Source organism: Leptodactylus fuscus, chromosome 8 (genome assembly GCF_031893055.1).
Source record: "Leptodactylus fuscus isolate aLepFus1 chromosome 8, aLepFus1.hap2, whole genome shotgun sequence".
Classification (NCBI taxonomy): Eukaryota; Metazoa; Chordata; class Amphibia; order Anura; family Leptodactylidae; genus Leptodactylus; species Leptodactylus fuscus.
Window position 1 is genome coordinate 66,201,401 of NC_134272.1, and position 25,487 is coordinate 66,226,887.

The 25,487-nt window shown below is 41.6% G+C and overlaps 1 protein-coding gene across 12 annotated transcripts in view; it reads right to left on the bottom strand.

Moving 5' to 3' along the window:
* COL6A3 (collagen type VI alpha 3 chain) overlaps positions 1 to 25,487 on the bottom strand; it is a 92,252-nt gene that overhangs the window by 2,649 nt on the left and 64,116 nt on the right. For 11 of the 12 annotated variants that reach the window (XM_075283985.1, XM_075283988.1, XM_075283984.1 and 8 more), the window contains 20 exons: positions 25,220 to 25,282; positions 25,075 to 25,137; positions 24,624 to 24,686; positions 23,304 to 23,366; positions 23,074 to 23,124; positions 22,904 to 22,939; positions 21,918 to 21,980; positions 21,705 to 21,767; positions 21,347 to 21,379; positions 21,225 to 21,261; positions 20,965 to 20,976; positions 19,524 to 20,017; positions 15,295 to 15,391; positions 14,283 to 14,981; positions 14,059 to 14,161; positions 12,778 to 12,866; positions 11,912 to 12,202; positions 10,679 to 10,759; positions 7,449 to 7,619; positions 5,588 to 5,638 (listed from right to left, as the gene is read on the bottom strand). In XM_075283985.1, the coding sequence (XP_075140086.1) occupies positions 5,588 to 5,638; positions 7,449 to 7,619; positions 10,679 to 10,759; positions 11,912 to 12,202; positions 12,778 to 12,866; positions 14,059 to 14,161; positions 14,283 to 14,981; positions 15,295 to 15,391; positions 19,524 to 20,017; positions 20,965 to 20,976; positions 21,225 to 21,261; positions 21,347 to 21,379; positions 21,705 to 21,767; positions 21,918 to 21,980; positions 22,904 to 22,939; positions 23,074 to 23,124; positions 23,304 to 23,366; positions 24,624 to 24,686; positions 25,075 to 25,137; positions 25,220 to 25,282 (2,623 nt within the window). The remainder of the gene's footprint in view (positions 1 to 5,587; positions 5,639 to 7,448; positions 7,620 to 10,678; positions 10,760 to 11,911; positions 12,203 to 12,777; positions 12,867 to 14,058; positions 14,162 to 14,282; positions 14,982 to 15,294; positions 15,392 to 19,523; positions 20,018 to 20,964; positions 20,977 to 21,224; positions 21,262 to 21,346; positions 21,380 to 21,704; positions 21,768 to 21,917; positions 21,981 to 22,903; positions 22,940 to 23,073; positions 23,125 to 23,303; positions 23,367 to 24,623; positions 24,687 to 25,074; positions 25,138 to 25,219; positions 25,283 to 25,487) is intronic. The other variant, XM_075283981.1, reaches the window with a different exon arrangement.

Sequence of the window (25,487 nt, forward strand, 5' to 3'; positions counted from 1 at the left end):
TCGACATGACAAAGCCATTGACATTGCATACTGTACATTTAATCCTTCCACTCCTAGTCCCGGTGCTAATTTTGAAATTTATTACTTCATTCACTTCTTAACAAAGTTCCTGTACTATTCCAGATCTCACATTAGGATAACAGTAACAAATTGCCTCTCTATGAACCCGTAAAATGCAAAAAAATACGACCGTTTCTCACGCAGTAGTTAAGATGTCGAGATAATACAATGCATGTTCATTGGATTTATTCCAGTTCATGTCAAGACCTCCCTGGCAACATATCAGATTTATATAAAAAGCATATGTTTGTAGATTAGACTGCCATTACGTCATTTTATTTTTTTTCTTCCCTTCCTATGATGATTGGTTGTTATTTTTAGATTTTTTTTTTAATAATCGTCAGCTCGCTTAATAAGACTCTTTCTAGTGGCCAAAAAGCGGGGAACTGGTGCAAAGCCAACGTGCCCCAGGGAATTCTGGGTAAACAGGAACAAACTGCTTAGCAACTATCTCCCTCCATGTAACGTGACTGCGTATAATGTGGGACAGATGTACCATTACCCAGAATTCTCAGGCACTTCAAACAAGCTCTTAAAAGATAAAACTGCGTCCAAAATGTGTTCACTGTGGAATTGTGGGTAAATCTACATATGGCCTTGAGCGTACGGTGACGGAAATTTATAGCTGTAGGCTTATGTATGCCTAATAACAGCACTAAGACGTAAAAATAGAAGAAAGGCTGGGCCCCTCCTATGGACGCCGACCATATGTAGTCTATAATAGAGAACTGCTCTGTCGAAACATGTAAGCTGTTCATTGTATGCCTGGCCTCCAACGTATAACTTGTTGCATTAACTTTATTAATAGATGGTCGATACAAAATATTACATCTTATTATGGTATTTTGCTTTTTCTGTACATGTCCCGCTGAATGGTCTCATTGTCCATGACGTCATCAGATTTATTAAATCTATATTGTGTTGGTGGACATTCATGTTTTCGAACCAAGTTAGAGTTATTGGACACTTTTACTTTTATATTTCCCAAATCTAATATCTTGAAGGGGTTTCCTGGGATTGGGTTGTCCATAGAATGGCTATGATTATCAAATAAGTCCAAATCCTGGCACCCCAACAGATCAGCTGGTTGAAGTGTCACTCTGTTGACCCTTCTTCATTGTTTACTAGGCTATCAGTATCAACGCTCTGGAACGGACCTTTAATAATATTTTAGGAGATGTTCTATAGTTAATATGAAGAACCCTTGAGCAGATGTTAGTTGGCCAGAAAGTAATTATTCCCGAGACCATTGATGACCAGAGCTTTGCTATGTGTGTTTCCTAATTGCTTGGCTATGCCAAATATGTTTCTTTTGTCATAAACCATTGTAATGTTGGACTGATATCGCATGTATCTACAGTTATGTGTGTACTTTTCTTTATATGTACATTTGAAATTTACCAAAATTTGCCCAAGTGTATATCGTGAAATTGAGTGTTATTGGTTTTCTAGATTCTTCTGAAACATTGACATGACTTTAGTGCTATCACAAGATATCAGTTACATATATAATTTACTATATTATTATTTACAGATGAATTATTCTATGTTTCTACATGTACAAATATGTCAAATTCTTATCCTATGCTTGTCACCACTTGCTAAGAGCAGATTCACACTACTGTTATTAATGTCTGTTGCTGTCACGCGGCAATAGACATTAAGTGACTGATGTTAGACCGAGCACCCTCTATCCGGTGTTTGTCTAAATTCACCCTCGTGAAAAAAAAAACATGACATTAGTCAATGGCAACAGATGCAAATGGAGCAAGCTCCATCTGCATGGGCACTCTACCACTGTTAATGTTCGTAATTCTCCCAGATATTACAGAAAAGGGAAAACTCAAAACAGAAAAAAAATGTTCAGTTTAAGATATGAAAAAACAAAGGATTATCCTTCAGACGGGAATTTATGATAATGTATGTCTGAAAACTATGGATGGTCGGATTTCAAAATCATCTCACGAGTGGAATCTTTTCTGCAGATCTGATCAGAACAAGGAGCTTTCTCCACTTTCTTATGTGTTATAATAAAGGGAATGGCTGTTGGGATCAGCTAAGTAAACCAGACCCTTCTCTATCACATCTGATACAGAGACCAGACACAGGGCTGACTTAGCTAATGATCTCATATATCAGAATGTAGAAGGAAGAAGTTCTACTTTGGGGACAACAAGGCGGTCATTCTAAATTGTCAGTATAATTTAAAGAACATCATGATTTCTATACACTAATGTTCTGCTAAATACTTTGAGATAAGTGTCAAAGGCCCCAACCATAAAAAAAAACCCAAGGAGACTCAAAAGCCCCGACCTTAAACATAACCAAGGAGAATCATAGTCCCCAACCGTAATGTTCTATGATATCCATTACTTTGGATTTTCTATTATTAATTGACCATGCAAAAAGCACAGATGCATTGCTAGGGATACAAAACAAGGCTCCATCTTGCTTGGAAAACTCAGAAAAAAATTAACATTAAAAAAATTAACATTTTTTTTATAGAGCGCATCACAGTAAGGCAGGTTTGAGCTTCCTTATTGTATTGGGGCTACATAGGGCGTAAATGAATTTTTACACTGTACAAAACACTGTACCGACATGGGATTTGTGCTCTTGTTGGGTCAGGTAATAGTTTCTTTTACGTATGTTATTATGGTCCAATAACACAAAAGTAAAAGCCTTCTGCAAAATATAGGCTTAACTTATGTGTACATTTTAGGAATTTTTTTGGTACCCAATTTTTTAGAACGCTATATAGCACTAATTTAAGGCTATGGTCACTTTACCATATTTATTTTTTAATGAATTACACCATGCAATAAATTAATGCAATTTTTTTTACCACTCCATAGATACAAATTCATATGAAGATGTCCATAGACATTAAATATTGGTTCTATTTCATTGTGGTGTTCTTTTTTGTGTTGAGGAAGATAATACTCAAGTTAATTGGAACGGGACCAGATTCTCATTGTGTAGAGGAACCCTTCATAGGCGTTCCGGAATTTTTCATAAACAAAATTCACAGTAATGGGCCTCATACATGGCAATAACTATCCTCAGGCTTGCAAACAGACAAATACAAGAAAAGTTACGAACAGCCAGTAAGAGCATAGCGACTTCTCAAATGGAAAATGGACAACAATTTTGGCTTGATTTTTGGACTATTTCACAATTTCTATCCCCTTTCTGCTGTGTTGGCTACAGGACTGTCCCTTCTCTCATATAGTGCTCATTGTGTCCCAAGTATTGTACACTCACATGTGCTTCAGTTTATTTTTTTTTATTAAGTTTGCATCTGTTTGGGACCAAGTAACATCTGAAAACTGAAAACAGATCCATGAATCATTTTAATGAAATATTTTAGAAACAAGCTGCAGACTCACATATGTGTACTGTACTGTATTATGTATTTTCCGTGACTTGGGAATACATTCCTGGGGAGAGGAGCGGATCTACAGGAACACTCCTCCAAGAAACCTTATAATGTCAAGGATTGTAACTCTGCTATGGTGCCTTCCATAAGTAGTCAAAAATGGCCTATACCATTATAAAATACGACAACATTGATTTATTTAAATATGTTATCCTTGTCTGCATTTCAATACAATACTAAAAAAGACAAACAAGCCCTGCTTTATAACTTCAAGGTCTACCCATTGAGGGAAAAGAACATTTCACAGCTGAAAAGTGTTTGATCTTACAAGGCTCAGTGGATTCATAAAGAACTTTCTGTTCATTTTAAGACTCAGAAAAATTGTTCTTGGCTTCAGGTGTTCCTTTTTTATAAAACTATCCTGGATCCTTCCTTACTTTTTTTTTTGGAATGGCCCTTTCTCACACTTAAATGGGTTGTCCAGGATTAGAAAAAGTAGTAAAAGTTTATTTACAGAAAGCGTGCCACTCTCGTCTTGGAGCTATGCCCGGTATTGCAGCTCATCCCTATACAAGTGCCGAAGACTAATTTGCAATACCAGGCAGTGTCTGTGTAATAAGAAGTGGCGCTGTTCTTGGAAAGCAAAGCTTTTTATTTAATCCTGAGTAATGGCCCAGATTTACTATAGACTGTTGGAAATGTAGAACGTTTAAGGCGCATCACAGGTGCATCTTGATACATTGCAGCCACAGCTTGGAGCAAGTGGCGCATCTAAAGCTTTTGCACTTTGCTAGACATGTGGGTGGGGGTTCTCCAAAAAAGGAGATGATTTCATGCACCAAAATATGTCAAAATTGTGTCATAAGAATCTAAAGATACGCCAAATTTAACATCCAGCATCAGCCTCCGTCTAAGGGGGCGCTCACACTACCGCTGCTATCCGCCCAGTGGTTTCTGTCCTATACCCTATAAACTGGACAGGGGATGGCTGCTGGTGGACAGCTTTAAAACCCATTCATTTCAATGGGGTTTTTAAATGGAACTGCCGTTGGCCATTGCAGCCTTTCCGCCTGAAACAGGTTTTTTATTTTTGCAAAGACACAAAGTTGGACTTTTCAGATGGTTTGACGGTTTCAGGCAGAGAGGCTGCATATGGACACCAGCAGTTCCATTTAAAAACCCATTGAAATGAATGGGTCTTAAAGCTAACCGCCGGAAAGCCCTCCCCTGTACAGTTTCCCCAGGGTTTAGGACGGAAACCCCTGGGCAGACAGTGGTGGTAGTATGAACGCCCCCTTAACATCCAGCGTTAGACACTATTAGTAAATATGGGCCACTGACTTTAAAGTGTACCGCCAATTATAAAGCAAATTTTCATAAATGAATTGAGCATGTGAATATAAGAAGCTTTGTAATATTTATTGCTAAGGAAATCTGTTTCCTTCTCCATTTATGTTCACTTCGGCCATATGTTTGCATAAAGATATTCTTCTCACACACAGAACTGTATGGAGAGGGGAGGGGGGAGGCGAAGGCTGCTCTCCTTTTGTTAAGCTTCTCTCCCTCTTACCTTCACGCAGTCTGTGTGTTTACATCCATCTCTGTTTTCAACTCACACATAGAACTCTATGGAGAGAGGGAAGGGGAGGAAAAGACTTCCTCCTCCTTCACCTCTCCGTAGACTAATATGTAAAAAACATAAATGGCGAAGGAAATGGATTCCTTTCATAAGATATATGACAAAGTTTCTTATATTCACCTGTACTATTGATTGATTTTATAATTGGATGTACACTTTAAGCTTAATTCTTTCTCATCTTCATTCTATCTTATGTTCAGTTTCTATCCAAACTTGTCTCCATCCTTTGCAATTCAATAAAGAAGCACAAGTTCATCTGAGCTACAGTACAGCAATAAAATTGAATCATCTAGTGGTCTTATGTATGCAAAACACATTTATGTATCATCACGAGATTTTGCTTGAGGTTTAAAGTGGAAACTGACTGATGCCTTTCTTCAAGACAAAATCCACAAAAAAATTGTATCTTTAATTCACAAGAGTCCTTTTTTCAAACAGTTGAGCTCTTTCTGGGTGAAGCCTTCTGCGTCTGAACATTGGCCTTCTGCCTGGACGCCGGCTGAAATTACCTGCAAGTGCTTTAGACTCCAGCGTTGGGAGTTGCATGGTTTTCTCAACAGCTGAAAAAAAAAAGAATAATAAAATAAAAAAAAACTCCAAATAATTTAAAAGGAGGAGAAATAGGATTTAGACATCCGCATAAATGGTGGCTTTGCTGAAAAGGGTACTATGAAAGATTTTGTAGCTCTTAAAAGTAACCTGTAGATACTAAACAGCAAATAATAAAAGAAAAAAAACTGAAAAAAATATTCAATATAAAGAATGTGTTACATGAGCAACCTAGAAAAGGATAAGAAATGATGATGTGTTAGTAGGATACAATATGAGGTGAGAACTAGCGTGGTGTCATTTTTCTGTCTAATTTTTTTTAGATGAATGTGGTGCATGTGGTGTAGGTATTTTATATGACAACTTAGTGGCAGTGCTTTCTTAAAGTATTAGAGTGTGTCTCGCGAACATTTTTGTAACATACTTACTTAACCTATCTAACTTCCTCGTAATATAAAACAGGCTTTAGTATTCTCTTTTTTTTTTAATGTAGATTGTGAGCCCCACATAGAGCTCACAATGTACATTTTTCCCTATCAGTATGTCTTTGGAATATGGGATGGAAATCCATGCAAACACAGGGAGAACACAAACTCCTTGCAGTTGTTTTTTTTTGCCTTGGCGGGATTTGAACACCAGGACTCCAGCGCTGCAGTGCTAACCACTGAGCCACCGTGTGGGCCCAGGCTTTAGTATTCTCTAACTGAGCTCTTGCCAAGATACACAGTTGTACTCCTAGTATATAGAGCTGTATCATTTGCAAAAGGGATTAAATGGTCACTTCACTCCAGTTTTATACCATCCAAATAAGTTTCTGGTGTCATATGAAAGCTGAGATTTTTAGCTTTCATATGCTACCAAGATTGCAAAAAAAAATGATACCTCTAGTTAAGAACATAATCGGAATTTTGAGCTTTCTATGTAGCAGAATTCCAACTTTCATATGACACTTTTCTAAGAGGTATAAAACCAGAGATAGCACTATTTGAAGTGGTCATCCCCCTTGACAAATACTAGTTCTACACACCACTGCATAGAGTACGGGTTTAAGGGACAGACTTTTTTTTGGCAATGCTAATAGGAACGTTACAGCCTGTATTCTAATAAAAGGAATTTGATATGTTAATTACAAGAATGTTCACCAAACACTTCCTTGCACAATACCAAAAAAAAAAAAACGGCACTTGCAATTTTTTTCCAGGATAAATTGGATAAATTGAAAACCCATGGAGTGACCTGGGGAGCTGTGAGATTAAAAATAAGTTATATTCACCTACACCCAATTTTCTATTTCAGTGGCTCACTCCCATTTCCAGTGGTGCCAGGACTGGCTAAGCTGGAATGGGCCCCGACAACTGGAGCAGCCAATTATTGGCTTCGGCATTCACATGTTAGATACTGGTGACTGGCCTTAGCTTTTGCTTTTATTTTATTTTATTGAAATTGGCTGGCTGACAACAGAGCTCCGGGGGTTGGAGAGAATAAATTCACTTTTTTCATATTTTTCCTTCCTAACGACCCTAGGGCTATCAGTTTATCCTGGAAAACTCATTAAAGTTTGGTTATGTATATATCAGTTATAATGTTTCCTCCTTTTCTGTGGGCAAAGAATGTTAGGACAAAAAAGAGCAAAAAAGTTGATGGTTAAGTTTTGATGATGGATGTTGTTCACACGTCGACTAGAGTATTACAGTAATGCATTGACTGTTTCCCTCCAGTTATATGTGACCTTTGTGAAACACAAAACCTGTGGGGGGAAAGACTCAAAAAAATTAGTGGTTAATATTAAAGAAGAGTGAGTAGCATATGCCTGATACTTACATGTCTTTTGACACCTATTGATGCATTCAGCTTCAGTGTCAAATCTATTGGCATTGCCACCGCACCCACCATACCAAACCTGGGAGCAAATCTTGTTTGTCTTGTCAAAGAACCATTTAACCTCATTCTCCTTGCACTGGGTGCCCATATCCAGATCTAGCTCACATGGATCTGTTAAAGTGGAATTTCAGAGAGTGTGCAGAAAGTTATAAGGTGAACTGGTAGAAACTGGGCATACCTGTAGGTTGACCAAGGAAGTATAATAGAGTAATCTGCATACATACAATCTTCTACAAGTAATCCAGGTATCAGAAAACGGCAAAAAGGCTCGCTTAAAGTGTACCTAAACTTTTAGGCTACTTTTCTGTACAAGCTACTGTGCAACACTATTTCATTACCATTACAATTTCATTGCCATTATATGACTTGTATCCTATGCTTATTAGCAGTTTCCCACTATGTAGGATCTATTTCTAATGGCTGGCTCAGATGAATGTACTGTCCTGGTATTGCAGCATCTGTATTACTGATTTGCATCCCAAGTCAACTCTGGATCTTCTGACCCAAACTGTGAGCATCATAGATCAGAATAGATCTTAGAGCAGTAATATGGATGCTAAATTATGGGGACAATAAGTTTGTTGGACTCAGCCCTTATTCTCAGTTTTCCGTCAGCTAAGGGGTGAAGGCTAGTTGTTACTACATCTCTTATACAAAGTACATGTGGAAAATAGGACAATCTCCCCCTTACTCCCCATTACTGATATAGAGCAGCTCAGAGAACATAATAAGGATTGATATTAATAAAGCACTTGGGATGAGATAGATTACTATTAGCTGCAGCACCATGTCTGTGACAGCACCATGTCTCTCCCTTACTTGGGCACATGTAATTTGATAGCTCCGTGAGTTGAGAATCCATCTTAGTCCTGAGTAGAGATGAGCAAATTGATTCATAATGAACGGGGTTTGTTATAAATTTTACACTTTTCATGACATTAATGTGCCCCATGTAACTGATGAGGCCGAGTCACAGGCTTCAACAGTGACTAGGGGCCGTGGACATCACCCAGGAGTAGGGCTGAGCGATCAGGATCGGGATAGATCGGATCCCGATTGGCGATTGAGTAATTTTCACGATCGGGATCGGCTGGGAAATGATCATAAAACAGATTTTAAAATCTCAAGATCGGCTCAACCCTAAAAGTGACTTTTCCCATAGAGAAGCATTGACTATGGTTGAGCGATCGGTGATCAAGCAAATTTCACGATCGGGATCGGCTGGAAAATGATCGGAAATCGGATTTTAAAATCTCAAGATCGGCTCAACCCTAAAAGTGACTTTTCCCATAGAGAATAGAGAGACACCGAGCACACTTATAGTGTAGATGGTCTATTATAAATATATAGATGAATTATCTGGTGTTTATGAAAAGAACTCAGGACCTGGTGGCCTCTCACCTGATCGGGTTGTGACTCCGTTCACAACTCCGTTTTCAGCAATATTGGGCTTCGTCAGAGTGAGAGTGGCAGCACGTCTCTATAACACTGGTCAAAAACCAGGAGGATGCACCAATGGAAGAACAAAAGGACGGCGCTCTCAGGTCCAAAGGAATTTATTCAAAAAGAAGATTGCACAACGCAAAAACAGTTGCCGCGTTTCGGGTCGGAACCCTTTATCAAGTGCGTAACTTCACTAATCGAGCTTCACTCAAGCTAGGAAGAAATAAACTCTATCCGGAGCGCTACTCGGCCTATTTAACCGCCGAGTAGCGCTCCGGATAGAGTTTATTTCTTCCTAGCTTGAGTGAAGCTCGATTAGTGAAGTTACGCACTTGATAAAGGGTTCCGACCCGAAACACGGCAACTGTTTTTGCGTTGTGCAATCTTCTTTTTGAATAAATTCCTTTGGACCTGAGAGCGCCGTCCTTTTGTTCTTCCATTGGTTTTCCCATAGAGAAGCATTGACTAGGGTTGAGTGATCGGCGATCGAGCAAATTTCACGATCGGGATCGGCTGGAAAATGATCAGAAATAGGATTTTAAAATCAATCCTGAAATCTCAAGATCGGCTTAACCCTACCCAGGAGGCTAGAAGACATCTAGAAAAGCACATTGGATTCCATTTGGGAGCCCAGAAGTGAGGGTATTAGTTTTCTGCACCTCCCCTGGGTCTCCAATTATTAAATGAAACTTAAAGGTGAACCTTGCAAATAATTGCAAAATTAATCTTGCCAGGTTTGCCCATCTCTAGTCTCAAGACAGATTTAGTACAGATTTTAAGAGCGACCGAAGATTTTAAGAGGAAGGAGTAGAAAAGAGCCTGATAAGTGGAGAAAGAAGCATTGTTCTCTGATAAGATATAGTACTACATTTTTTATATTGGATTATTCTACAGATTTAGGTGAAGTTTATTGAAAGTTAGCGACCTTTAATAAGGAATAGAGAATAAGGAGAGAGGTTCATTGTTATCGGTGTCTCATCTATACTTGGATTGTCACGTACTGCAAACTCAAATCAACAAGTTACAGCCAGCTGATAGAATAAAGCAAGAAAGGAGGCTTAGATGGATGTTAGTTATCATGGAGACAACACTGGGTTATGTGTGAAGGATTAAGCATCAGGGTTTAGCAGTTTTCATGTCTGCTTTTTATGTATTTTTGCCTATAAAAAAAGGTCAAGTAATGAAAAAATAATTATTTATATTACAAATTTAAGCAGTTACTGAAAAGTGCAAAAAAGACATAAAATGATAAACTTAAGTACATCAAGACCGCATCTCCTTTAAGATGAAGATTTCTGTTTACTTTTTATGCAATTTTGGATACTGTCTTGGAGGTGTCACTTCATCAGGCCAAGCAGAGATCACTCAGCACAGAGAACTAAATGATCCTGAAGTCTTTCTTTTGTTTTCAGTTGCTATGACTCCTAGTATGTTTTCTATCTGCTATGAGCTTGTATGTGTTCTTTCTTGTAATATATTACTGTATTATCCATGCTGCTGTAACACACTGAATTTCCCCATGGCGGGACTATTAAACGATTGTCTTATCTTATCTTATCTCTTAACCAAACTAAAAATGACTTAAATCTTAGCAGGTTTTCAGTGCCGATTCAGCTGTAGTAACTGTCTTATATGTGTATAACACTCCTATCTAGGTCAGTGTCCTCTACACATCTTGATCAGTTTCAGGAGGTTACTACTATTTTTGACCGTTTTCCATCACTCACCTGTTTCTGGTGTATCCAGGGGTTCTGTGCTCACTATCTGTTCGACATTTGTCACAATTTCTTGCTGGGGCTGAGATTTACCTGTAATGCAGAATTGCACATTTATGTGTCCATAAGAACTTGTCCATCTGCTCTTGTGGTCTTCTTCTCTAGTGTACCAGGGACCTTTCATTCACAGTACATGTAATGTCCTGTCATTCTCACTCACTAGAGATAATTCATCAAAGCAATGTATTCCAATTTTCTGATGTAGATGGGTGTAATTGTGACGCATTATTGGTGTATGACCACATACAGTAGTTTGTTCTGCACTCTCCACTTTTTGAGAAAATGAGAAGAACGTGGCAGAGACCAAGGCAGACTGAAGTGGTGAAGACAAGTCTACTAGAAACCTGGCGTTAGTTACATAGGTAATCTACGCTAGTCCCTACCTGGTGCAGATTTCCATTATTGAGGAAATGGAGCAGCAATCTAAGAAGTTCTAATCTTTGGCTTATTTCACATAAGTGTATGAAGGATCTCATTAAGAATCTCATCATAATTCAGGTATATCCAATAACTGAATACAGAATACAATGTTTTGGGTTACAAACCCTTCATCAGGGCCAAGGTCCTGGTCTGGAGAGAAGACATGAGGGGTTGCTACACCTGATGATATCCCACCAAGGTGGAACCATAGGTCATTTGACTTGGAGAGCTACAAATAGGCATTTGACAGATTTCCATTAAGAGGCCAGAGCTTTTTAATAATTTGGGCACACCTTGCACCAGTCTGTGATTTTATTGGGGTTGCCATTGGAATTAAAAATAAATTGCCCTCAATGGAATATAAATGGATAACAATGCCATTCTGTACATTATACTGCATATGTCATCTGTATAGGTGTGATGAGTGAACACAATGGTGAACATACAGCCATAGAGTCAAAATCACAATGGGTGAGACGATAACTGACCAGTATTCTGCCCACTACATTCTGCACCGCTTTGCACGCAGCATGTCGGAAATACCCAGATGTTCTAACATTTAATTTTCCTAGAGAGTTTTCCTTCAATTTTACTATTGTGTGAGTGGAAACTACAACTCCTCTCCAAGTGAATCATCCTCCCTAAACCCATCTTCCAAGTTTTGTTTTACTATTCATTTTACAGTCTCGACTGCATTTCAGCCATTCTGTTTGTTAAATTGTCCCATAAATGAGAAGATTTATCTACATAGGAGTTATTACTTACTAGTAGTAAACGTTGCTTGGTAGGTGACCAGACCAAGGTTCTTGCGTTGTCCTGTAATGGTCACTTGATAGATCTTTCCACTCATAAGTCCTCCAATGAGTCTCTCAGTGCTAGTGACATTCTGTTTAAGGACTAGGGTGTTGTCATCTAGAGAAGTGATGCTCAATTCGTAGATATGGGGCTTATGGGGGTCAGCGCTGGCCCAGCTTAAGTATACGCTGCTGTCTGTTATGTCGGATACCAATAGCTCTGTACCTGGGATGGTTGTCATTTCTGTCGTCACTGCACCATCTTTGAAGAAGCAGAACAAATTTTGTTAAAATGATTTCACCAAAATTCAGCCACTGTCAGAACTCAGAATCACACCCCTTGACTGTTCCTGCCTGACACCTCCCTCCTGACAGTACAGAGTCTACATAGTATATGAAGCACCAAAACTAACAGCTTTGGTTGCTCAGGAATGGTGGGGGCTAGAGAAAAAATTCAAACTATGCCAGAATCAGTGGAGAAGCACCTATTAAGTGAAGAGCTGGACTTGTCAGAGATAGTGAAAAGTCCTCTTTAATTCAGTAGCAGCAAAGGTAAACAGGTAAAAGGATGGGAGCCATTTTCTATGCTCCATACCAGTATCATTATATAAAGAATTCAACAATATTTACTATTCTTAACTATGAATCAATTAATGTATAAATATATAAAATATTAACTAATATTTACCCCAGATTATAGCTAGAATAATGTAATGAAGTGGGAAGGAAAGAACAAGCATGCATGTAGCCAGAATTGGGGAAATGTCTTGATTTGTTTCAAAGAGGTAAAAAGATATAATGTGTCACTAGGATCCAAGGTAAGTGTTGCACAGTTACCTGTAGGTGTTTCGGTGCTTGCACGTACTGTTACGATATCTGGTTTACTGCTGCTGATCAGTTCATCAGGTAATACTTCAGTCTGTGTCCTGTCATTTATAAAGAAGAATATATCATGCAGTTTTCCTTAAAAGAAATACATTTCACATTTACTTTATAGAGGCCCTTTCATGTCCTTGGGCACATACCGAGTGCAGTGCATTGTCGGCTTTCCCATTATGAGCTCCTGGAGAAGAGATATCAGTGCAATTACTGATGGCTCTTCACTGTCAGAAGGGTGTTCCTGACAATCTAGCAGGGAACACTCCTCCTGACAGTCTGTCCATAGCCCTGTACTATCAGAGGGGGCATTCCTTAACGTCCAGCCATGACTCTGAGTCGTAAGGAACGCTACCCCCTGACAGTACTCATGCGTAGACGAGTACTGGGAGGCATTCCTCACCACTCGGCATCATTGGTGGGTGGTAAGGAACGACCCCTATGTCAGTGAAGAGCTTTTGGTAATTACACCGATATCTATTTTCCCGAAGCACATAACAGGAAAGCCGACAGTGCGCTGAATTCAATGTACTGTCGGCTTTCCAGCGGTATATAAAACCGCATGTGCCCGAGGACATGAAAGGTCCTCTTTAAAGCTAAACTGTGAGCATGCTCAGTGCAGATGTCAAGTCATTTCAGTATACCAAGTAAGGGTCGATAGGTGTGAATCTCCAGACAGGTGAAGCTGACTGGTCAACTATCTCATGTATTTGGAGGTAAGCTGTCTCTCGGCTGAGAGATGATGAGACAGTAAGTTCAGACATTTTTTATTTACTTATATGGCGCCAACATATTAAACAGCGCATTACAGATATGGTCATTACTCATTGTCCCAGTATGTCTTTGGAGTGTGGGAGAAAACCCACGCAAATATGGAGAGAACACACAAACTCCAAGCAGATGTTATCCTTGGCTGGATTCAAACCCAAGACTTAATGATGCAAGGCTACAGTGCTAACCATTGAATGACCGTACTGCCCATAAGCAACCACCAGAGGTGTCTGGGAGCAGTATACTCCTGTCTCCTACCTCAGTGAAAGAACATTCACACTTGGATGCACCAGTTGTGTCTGTACATGGGGGAGTTGGAGGAATAGCTGTCAGTCAAACAAGCATTTGCCCTATACTGTACGGCAATCACCCTTGTGCAAAACAGAATGTTTAGTTTTTGCAGGACATCCTAGCTTGGCATACTGTCCTGACCAGGGTGACTACCGCTGTCATTGTTATTGGATCACATACCCTTCGTCAGTAGCCACATCTTGTGAAGTACTTGCAGGATGATCATTCTGGAACCACTCACAATTCTTCTGTATTTCAGGAGAGAGGTGGAAAGCGTTTTCACCTGTGAATAAAGAGAATAAGCAGATCATAAAAGATTACCCTACTTATGTTCTGTCCAAGCTTCCGAAGACACCATTGAGGGCTAGGTGAAGGCTACATCCATGTATTTTGTATCTACTTACTGCTGAGGAATCCTGGTAGCTGTAACCCAAATCTCATTAGGGTCTCTTCATGAAGCTCTGATGCCTTGTCCGCCTTCTTGAAGAAAACGTCTTGAGGTTCACTGGCCAATGTATTTAACTGTGCAGAATTTACTTTTTTGCCTAGGCTTAGGATGATGAAGAAGTAACCCTTGCATTTTGCCTCATTTACGGTCTTACGAAGCTGCTGAAGTTCATGAGACTTTACTTCCCCAGTGAGGATGAGGAAAATAACTTTCATGGTCCTGGGGTTGGGTGCAGCCTCAAATACGTGCTCCACAGTATACCTGATGGCATTGTTCAGTGCCCGCGCTCCATACAGCTGTGTCATTTTAGTTGTGATAAATGCCTGTAGTTTTTCTTTCTCTGTGTAATCGGTCAGTCCAACCTCTACTTTCACAGGGGGGTAGCTGGCATTGGCTTGATGCTCATAAGGGGCTTGTTGGAGAACAGCTATGCGAGCATGATGGGAAGAAGACTTAGGTTCTGCGCTAAGCTCCAGTTGTCCAATGACGTGTGATACAAATCTCTTAATCTCTGCAAACTGGGCTGGATTGGTAGAGTCTGAACTGTCCACTAAGAAAGCTAGGTCAATGTCTACATCAGTAGTGGCTGAACGTCGTAGACGAAGATCTCCTCTGGGAACACCAATTCCACATTCACTGGGTGGGTCACAAATATCTATAGATAGAAAAAGTATTGAGATTAAAACAATTGAAACTATTAATTGATTGAAACTATTAATTATGTGCGGGAATCACATTTTTAGTGGTCTTTTTTGATGAAATTTTTTAACAAAACACAAGAGTGGATACAATAGAGAGAAGTATTAGTCTTGTCTCTCTACTTTTCTTTCTTGTTAGAGCCATATTTGTTGGCTAAAAATACTGCATGTGTGATCCTACTCATAGAACATTAGAAAATATAACATAATCCAGATAATGGAGCACTGCTTGAACACTATGTACTGAACATTTTAGAAAACACTACTTACCCAGACATACGTGGCAAGAGAATATCCGGCGTATGGTGTCATTGATTTGAGCACCAGTGCCAAGGACAAAAGCCTGGCCAACTTCTGTGTTATTAACCTAAGAGACATAAATTCATAAAATGTTACTAGGAGGAGTAAGAGTCCAAAAGATCACAATTTTAGTTTTAAAAAATTAAAAAAATGTATTAATTTCTAGAGATGAGCGAACACTAAAATGTTCGAGGTTCGAAATTCGATTCGAACAGCCGCTCACTGTTCGAGTGTTCGAATGGGTTTCGAACCCCATTATAGTCTATGGGGAACATAAACTCGTTAAGGGGGAAACCCAAATTCGTGTCTGGAGGGTCACCAAGTCCACTATGACACCCCAGGAAATGATACCAACACCCTGGAATGACACTGGGACAGCAGGGGAAGCATGTCTGGGGGCATAAAAGTCACTTTATTTCATGGAAATCCCTGTCAGTTTGCGATTTTCGCAAGCTAACTTTTCCCCATAGAAATGCATTGGCCAGTGCTGATTGGCCAGAGTACGGAACTCGACCAATCAGCGCTGGCTCTGCTGGAGGAGGCGGAGTCTAAGATAGCTCCACACCAGTCTCCATTCAGGTCCGACCTTAGACTCCGCCTCCTCCGGCAGAGCCAGCGCTGATTGGCCGAAGGCTGGCCAATGCATTCCTATGCGAATGCAGACTTAGCAGTGCTGAGTCAGTTTTGCTCAACTACACATCTGATGCACACTCGGCACTGCTACATCAGATGTAGCAATCTGATGTAGCAGAGCCGAGGGTGCACTAGAACCCCTGTGCAAACTCAGTTCACGCTAATAGAATGCATTGGCCAGCGCTGATTGGCCAATGCATTCTATTAGCCCGATGAAGTAGAGCTGAATGTGTGTGCTAAGCACACACATTCAGCACTGCTTCATCAAGCCAATACAATGCATTAGCCAGTGCTGATTGGCCAGAGTACGGAATTCGGCCAATCAGCGCTGGCCAATGCATTCTATTAGCCCGATGAAGTAGAGCTGAATGTGTGTGCTAAGCACACACATTCAGCACTGCTTCATCAAGCCAATACAATGCATTAGCCAGTGCTGATTGGCCAGAGTACGGAATTCGGCCAATCAGCGCTGGCTCTGCTGGAGGAGGCGGAGTCTAAGATCGCTCCACACCAGTCTCCATTCAGGTCCGACCTTAGACTCCGCCTCCTCCGGCAGAGCCAGCGCTGATTGGCCGAAGGCTGGCCAATGCATTCCTATGCGAATGCAGACTTAGCAGTGCTGAGTCAGTTTTGCTCAACTACACATCTGATGCACACTCGGCACTGCTACATCAGATGTAGCAATCTGATGTAGCAGAGCCGAGGGTGCACTAGAACCCCTGTGCAAACTCAGTTCACGCTAATAGAATGCATTGGCCAGCGCTGATTGGCCAATGCATTCTATTAGCCCGATGAAGTAGAGCTGAATGTGTGTGCTAAGCACACACATTCAGCACTGCTTCATCAAGCCAATACAATGCATTAGCCAGTGCTGATTGGCCAGAGTACGGAATTCGGCCAATCAGCGCTGGCTCTGCTGGAGGAGGCGGAGTCTAAGGTCGGACCTGAATGGAGACTGGTGTGGAGCGATCTTAGACTCCGCCTCCTCCAGCAGAGCCAGCGCTGATTGGCCGAATTCCGTACTCTGGCCAATCAGCACTGGCTAATGCATTGTATTGGCGTGATGAAGCAGTGCTGAATGTGTGTGCTTAGCACACACATTCAGCTCTACTTCATCGGGTTAATAGAATGCATTGGCCAGCGCTGATTGGCCGAATTCCGTACTCTGGCCAATCAGTGCTGGCCAATGCATTCTATTAGCTTGATGAAGCAGAGTGTGCACAAGGGTTCAAGCGCACCCTCGGCTCTGATGTAGCAGAGCCGAGGCTGCACAAGGGTTCAAGCGCACCCTCGGCTCTGATGTAGGAGAGCCGAGGGTGCACTTGAACCCTTGTGCAGCCTCGGCTCTGCTACATCAGAGCCGAGGGTGCGCTTGAACCCTTGTGCACACTCTGCTTCATCAAGCTAATAGAATGCATTGGCCAGCGCTGATTGGCCAATGTATTCTATTAGCCTGATGAAGTAGAGCTGAATGTGTGTGCTAAGCACACACATTCAGCTCTACTTCATCGGGCTAATAGAATGCATTGGCCAGCGCTGATTGGCCAGAGTACGGAACTCGACCAATCAGCGCTGGCTCTGCTGGAGGAGGCGGAGTCTAAGATCGCTCCACACCAGTCTCCATTCAGGTCCGACCTTAGACTCCGCCTCCTCCAGCAGAGCCAGCGCTGATTGGCCGAATTCCGTACTCTGGCCAATCAGCACTGGCTAATGCATTGTATTGGCGTGATGAAGCAGTGCTGAATGTGTGTGCTTAGCACACACATTCAGCTCTACTTCATCGGGCTAATAGAATGCATTGGCCAATCAGCGCTGGCCAATGCATTCTATTAGCGTGAACTGAGTTTGCACAGGGGTTCTAGTGCACCCTCGGCTCTGCTACATCAGATTGCTACATCTGATGTAGCAGTGCCGAGTGTGCATCAGATGTGTAGTTGAGCAAAACTGACTCAGCACTGCTAAGTCTGCATTCGCATAGGAATGCATTGGCCAGCCTTCGGCCAATCAGCGCTGGCTCTGCCGGAGGAGGCGGAGTCTAAGGTCGGACCTGAATGGAGACTGGTGTGGAGCGATCTTAGACTCCGCCTCCTCCAGCAGAGCCAGCGCTGATTGGTCGAGTTCCGTACTCTGGCCAATCAGCGCTGGCCAATGCATTCTATTAGCCCGATGAAGTAGAGCTGAATGTGTGTGCTTAGCACACACATTCAGCTCTACTTCATCGGGCTAATAGAATGCATTGGCCAATCAGCGCTGGCCAATGCATTCTATTAGCTTGATGAAGCAGAGTGTGCACAAGGGTTCAAGTGCACCCTCGGCTCTCCTACATCAGAGCCGAGGGTGCGCTTGAACCCTTGTGCAGCCTCGGCTCTGCTACATCAGAGCCGAGGGTGCGCTTGAACCCTTGTGCACACTCTGCTTCATCAAGCTAATAGAATGCATTGGCCAGCACTGATTGGCCAGAGTACGGAATTCGGCCAATCAGCGCTGGCCAATGCATCCCTATGGGAAAAAGTTTATCTCACAAAAATCACAATTACACACCCGATAGAGCCCCAAAAAGTTATTTTTAATAACATTCCCCCCTAAATAAAGGTTATCCCTAGCTATCCCTGCCTGTACAGCTATCCCTGTCTCATAGTCACAAAGTTCACATTCTCATATGACCCGGATTTGAAATCCACTATTCGTCTAAAATGGAGGTCACCTGATTTCGGCAGCCAATGACTTTTTCCAAGTTTTTTCAATGCCCCCGGTGTCGTAGTTCCTGTCCCACCTCCCCTGCGCTGTTATTGGTGCAAAAAAGGCGCCAGGGAAGGTGGGAGGGGAATCGAATTTTGGCGCACTTTACCACGTGGTGTTCGATTCGATTCGAACATGGCGAACACCCTGATATCCGATCGAACATGTGTTCGATAGAACACTGTTCGCTCATCTCTATTAATTTCCTAAGATTTTCGATCTCCAATATGCAGGTTTGGCAACCAGATAGGTTGACCAAACAGACTGTTGATTATACGGGCATAGTGAAATCATGACTAGTAGCAATCTGTTCCCTAATATTAGATATACACTAGACCCATAGTCACTAGACTCATAGAAAATATTCTTCATCATCTATCTAAAGTGACCTTACATCAGGCATATACAATGAAATCTCTTCTTTGAGAAGATCACCATTCTATTTGTGATGGTTTTCCAATTCCATTATTTCCTATATGTATCAGCCATATTGTTACAGACACCATTTTCCAATGCAATATTGGTGGTCATCTCAAAATGTAGTCATTATTCAGGTATGGTTATGAATGGTACAACTAAAATATTCTTTAGCCTATGGCCATATGTGTCAGATCCTGCATAAATTTCAGTGCTGATTCTGTGGTTAAATCCATGTGAATTGTGCTAAAAATCAGTATCCACAACATTCGAATGGGGTTTCTACAAAGCCATTTACATTCATTGGAAGCTTAGATGCAGAAATATTATAAAACGCTGAATATCTCCAACTTAGCAGGTTGACATGATGGAGTCTTACATCATGAGTTTTCTAAATTTTCCATGCTCACCTTCAGAGCGTTTCCAAGGGGCCTGTCTTCTCGATTTGTAAGGAAAACAGAGGACACGCCAGCATCGTATAATTTCAGAACAGCTTCATTAAGCTGTACTGAGCCTCTTGTTGGGGCATTACTGAAGAAAATGCCCACTTTTCGTGTGAGAAACCCTCCACGTGCCCTCTTGAATGTGTTACGTGCTACGAAGGACATGACGGTGTCCAGGCTTCTCTGTTTGGTGTTTGTTTTCAGTTGCAGGTCTTCAATCACTTTAAGGAGAGCTGGTTTCCTCAGACCTTCAGAAAAGCGGACCTCTGTGGTGACCTCGCTGTTGTAGGTTAGTAGAGCCACACGAGCCCCTCTTGGGCAATTGCTGTCAGTGATTGTCAGCTGGTTGACCATTCTCAATACGGCATCCTTCATGTTGTTGAATTGGTTGCGGTTTACATCATTAGAGGTGTCGATAGCAAACACCAGGTCAGTGGGGTACACGGGGCATTCTTTTGGACCTGAAGAGCGCAGAACATTTTAGAATCAATTGGAACTGATATTTCACTTCACCGCTAAACATTTTAGTATTCCATTACCAAAAATGAGACTGACATATTCTTTTTCATCTAAATGAGACTATAACTTCAAGACATATATACTACCCTACCCTTATATTTATATCTTTGCTTTAGAAGTTTAGGTCAGTTTTACCCAGCCGAGTTTAGGCTGGGAAACTTGAATGATTTACCAGCACCACTCCGCAGCGCCGCACCTCCCATGAGGCGACCGCTTCAGGCGGCGCTATGCCAGGGCCCCAGGGAGGGTGGCATTTTTGCTTACCTAAGCCAGTCCAGGACAAGCTGTCCTGGACTGGCTTAGCACCGAGTGGTGGATTGGGGAGGCCGCTGGAGCAGCGCTGCTCCAGCGGCCTCCTCTCACGCTCAGGCAGAGAGCAGGTCCTCTCCCTGCCTGCTCTCTGCCTGCGAACGCCACTAAGCCCTGCCCCCTTCGCTTAACCCCACCCCCTTCACTCCGCCCCCTCCTCCGGGGGGGGGGGGGGCTTTCTGCCGTTCGCCTTAGGCGGCGAAAGGGGCAGGTTCACCCCTGCCACTCCGGCTCAGCTGAACTGAACCAGCTGCAGTCCGACAACACTGGATGGACAACTGGTGCAGATGTGAACATAGTCTTACTTAGCACATGAATTAGGACAAACCATTTAAAGGGAGCAAGTTCATTTATAGGGAACACAGTCCATATTTTGGAGCAAACAAAACAGAGCAAGTGATTTGTGGGGCTTGGCGACTAAACATACAGCAATTGGTTGGGATTTGGCTTTGGCTCAAAAAATGCAACAAAATCTGCAACAAAAAAAGATGTGTGTCCGCACCGTGGGGTCTCTGCCTTAATCCTTTCACCTATATGGCTCCTAATCTGGAGCAAAACTAACAAAAAATCTTCTACTCACCATAGCAACATGCTGTGAACACCCACCATGGAAAAAAGGAAAAACAAATCATTAGAACTTGATCAATAACACAGAAAAGTATTAGAATTTTTGTCAGTATGTGACACAATGGAGGAGTAGGACGTTATCTAGTAAAGTGGTCTTCAACCATATTGGGAGTTATAGTATTACATGGGCTGTAGACCACTAAAGTATACCATACTGAGAGTATTTAATACTGTATAACCTTCTATATCTCTAGAATAGTTGGAAATACTTACGGCACGTGTCTTTGATATGTTTCACAAGAGCACAATGCTGTAAATGAGAAAATAACACCAGTATAAATAATGATTTCCTAAATAAAATGTTGTGTCCCAGTCCACTGTGATCCAGTACTTACATCTCGTGAGCCTCCTCTTTCTCCCTTCAGGCCCTGGAAAATGAAGCATTGTTGGTGAATATTAGTCATTGTGGAGACTATGATGTATCTCGGTAAGGTTAAGTTCACATCTGCATTAGGAATTCCATTTATGGGTTTAAAAAACATAATTCAAGCCATGACAGATCCATCATAGGATGGACAGCAAAAGAGTAACATGGACCCTATTGACTAATAATAGAGCCCCCATAATGGTGTCTGTCCTTTTTCTAGCAAATGTGAGAAAATCTGTAACGTAGATCCCAAACTGAGCCTCCAATGCATATCTGAACAGAACCTAACACATGTGCATTTCATAGACTTCGTATGCATTACTTACAGCTGGTCCTGGATATCCTGGATCTCCTGGAGCACCCAATGTACCAGGATTGCCAGCATTGCCCTGGAAATAAACAGAATCTGCGATATAATTTGTTCTATCGGGTTCAAGTTTTTATTTTTTGGTTAAATAAGCTCTTTGGCTAGAAAAGTGCATAAAATGGAAGGAATAATCAGTAAATCATTTCACAATACAAGTGAGATATACACTTACCCTGCGGCCCCTGCTTCCTTTAGGTCCAGGATCTCCATTTGCTCCTTTATCACCAGGATCTCCCTGAAAAATATATGCAAACATTTCAAGGGTCACACACCATCAGGCTACTTTAGATTTACACTGAAAATTAGGTAAAATACTATATTCACTTATTAGAAATCTTATAATAATTTTACAGGGGTGGACACGTCATGGGTGCAACCTTTGCAGATGCACAGGGGCCCAGTAGGTCAGGCGGCCCTTTCACTTCAAAGAGGACCTATCACTATGCCAATCAACTCCAGTTCTTAGCATCTGTTAAAAGTTGCTTCTCCACTGATTCCAATTGTTTTCTCTAGCCCCCACCACTTCTGAGCAATCACTGCAGTTAGTTTTGGTGTCTGATATGCTACTTAGTCTCTGTACTGTCAAGTGGGTGGTGTCAGACAGGACTAAGAAAAGACGTGTGAGTCAGAACTCCAATCAGAGGCAGCCAGTCAGAGCTCAGACTCTCAACCCCTTGCCTGCTTCTGCCTGACACCGCCCACTTGACAGTACAGCGCCTAAATAGCATATCAGGTTCCAAAAAGAAATGCACTGATTGCTCAGGAACAGTGGGGGCTAGAGAAAAAATTCCAACAGCGCTGGAGTCAGTAGAGCAGCAGCTATTAAATGATGCAAAGACTCTGGACTTCACTAGTTGCTGATCAGCAACATAGACACCGCAGACACCCATGTCCTGCTGCACTCGCCCATAGAGTTCTATGGGCGAGTCCGTGCAGTGCCGCGAATTCACGCTCTATTCAGTGCGGAAGCCCGGTACACCACGGATAAAATATCCGGTGGTGTAAGAGGCCGCACTGAATATAATGTGTCCTCAAATGGTCCGCAATTGAAAACCCTAAATTGCGGACCATTTGCGCACTTACATTACGGCCTTGTAAGACCAGCCTTAAATATGGAAAGTTGTGGAAAGTTTTTGCTTGTTTCTGTATTGATTTTACCTTTGGTCCTGGGTATCCTGGAAATCCGGTTTCTCCCTAAAAGAAAGAAAATTTAGTACATTAAATTTTTGTAGATGAAAATCCTATATTCAGTTTTCATTGAGTAATTTCCTGTTATAAATCTCCTGTATCCTAAAGCACTAGAACAGAGATAAAATATTCCAACTTACCTTTCTGCCCTTAAGTCCTGGTTTTCCGACTCCATCTCGTCCATCATCCCCCTATAATATACAAGGTAACTGGGTCAATTTTGCAAACATCTGGTATTGATGATTTCCTGCTCAACAGGGAATTACATTAGGCTTATAGAAGTCTATTGAGCCCAAATATTCCCATTAATGTATTAGGAATCTTTATGATAAAATATTGAGACTGTCCAGTGTGTATGGAGTCAACTTACTGTCTCTCCACGTGGTCCAACTGGTCCATCAGATCCTTTAGCTCCTGCATCACCTGGTTCACCCTTTAGAAGAAAGAAATTGAAATTCCTTTGATATATTTCAATAGCTTATCATGTAACTCTGGCATGTATACTGGGAAAGGAATTAGACTACCCTAAAATGTGCAAGGTCATATAATCAAAAATTTGTCACTGCATTTTAATGAGCAAGGCTGGGTTATAGTTGGTGAAGACCTATTTGATGGAAGTCCCATTCCACTCCTAGGGTGGACCCAGGCCACGGATGTAACTTGAGAGGGTGCAGTCGCATCAGGGGACAAAAGACTTAGGGGCCCCATAAGCACTGGCATCAGTATTGAGATTGCAGCTTCCATCTGGCCAATAAACCAAGGAAACCCATAGATTATCCTAACCGCAATAAGGGTGATTAAACTCCTTAGCACCCGTAACCATCACTATCAATAATCCACTGTAGGAATGAGGTAGGGGGCCCCGGACAAAAAATTGCATCGGGGCCCACAAGACGTTATCTACGCCACTGATCCAGGCCCTTCCTGGATATGTATTGCAGCCACATAGAGCTGTGCATGAATTAGGTCCTCCTCTTATATTATACTACTGTAAGTGACCATTTATTGATGTCTACCTGACAAAGATAATGTGTCCAACACAAATAGCCCTACATATAGCAATGGACTGAACTGAGTAGATTGTGATGTGGCCACCTGGGACAGCTTCCTCAATGACATCCACAATTAAATATATGGTAGCTTGTATACAGCCATGAAAGCAACAATAAAGTCAATGAATGCCATATACTTGGAAACTATGGCACAATAGTAAGCTATAGTGACTTAACTGGCCATATACTTCAGATAGCTGAATGCTTGTTCTGCACATGCTCCCAAATCCCCAAATCGCATGTATACATGTCTAAGTGAAGATCACTCTGCACAGAGAACTAAATGATCCTGAGTCTTTCTTTTTCTTCTTAGTTGCTATGACTCCTAGAAGGATTACTAATGTTGAAATCTAACAATCCGATCCTTCCTCCCACGACATCCGCCATTGAGAAAAATTCGAGACACCCCATGCACATTAGACTAATGCCCTGTCCTGCCAAAATTATTGGGTTTGGCCATATTAAGCTAATATATATTTGCAAATATGAGAAAAAATCTCAATTCACAACTAATGTAAATTTTTGCATTCTGTCATATAAAATTAACTAAATCTAATAGTGTTTCTCTATTGTACATTGTCCCTGAAGGATTTACAAAGAAAGATGTGATTGTTATGTATATAGGAAACGGAACTAACCTTGCGGCCAAGTTGTCCAGGTCGGCCACGATCACCAACGGGTCCTGGGGTACCTCCTGCTCCCTAAGAGAAAGGAAGAAGCAAATATATGAGTCAGAGAAAATCTTTTATCAGATAAATCTCTCTGCATTTCCTTCCGTCCACACAATATCTATTTAAGATTTAATAGTATTCCTGAAGCTAAAACATATGCAAGTAATCTGATGTCACTCGGCCTCTGTCACTGATAAAAGGCTTGGTTACTATCTCAGAGTGTAATTCTGCTGAAGTGTTGTCTTCTAGGCTTATTACCCGCAGTATACATTCCACATTAGTGACATTAGATAACATTTGCTTTTCGGCGTCATCCCTTACTATGCAGAGAATAGTTATTTTACAGTATATCTATTGAACTGTTTAGCCCTTATATCTGCAATAGGTTACACTGTGGTAATAGAAGTTGTGATCTTACTCTTGGTCCGGGAAGACCTTGCTCGCCTCTTGTGCCTGGAGTACCAATCTGTCCTGGTGGACCCTGAAGATCAAATATAGAAAAATAAAGTCAAGGGCTAAATAAAAATGACGGGCTTGTTTAATAGTGATTTGTAGCTGCTTACCTGAGGACCCCTCAGACCTTGTTCTCCAACACCACCTGCAGCACCTGCACCTCCTGTGTTACCCTATTCGATAGGATTAGAATTGTATTTTAGGATAAATGTACTGCAGTAGTAAAACAAAATATAACTTGGAATATACTGGAATCTGTCTCCAAAGGCAACAAAAAAGTAGTGTCCTGCTCGATCTTCTTGTGGATACCGCAGCTCATTCAGCCGTAGGATCGGCACTGCAAGACTACCCCTCATAAGCCTCATTGCATCCAGTGGC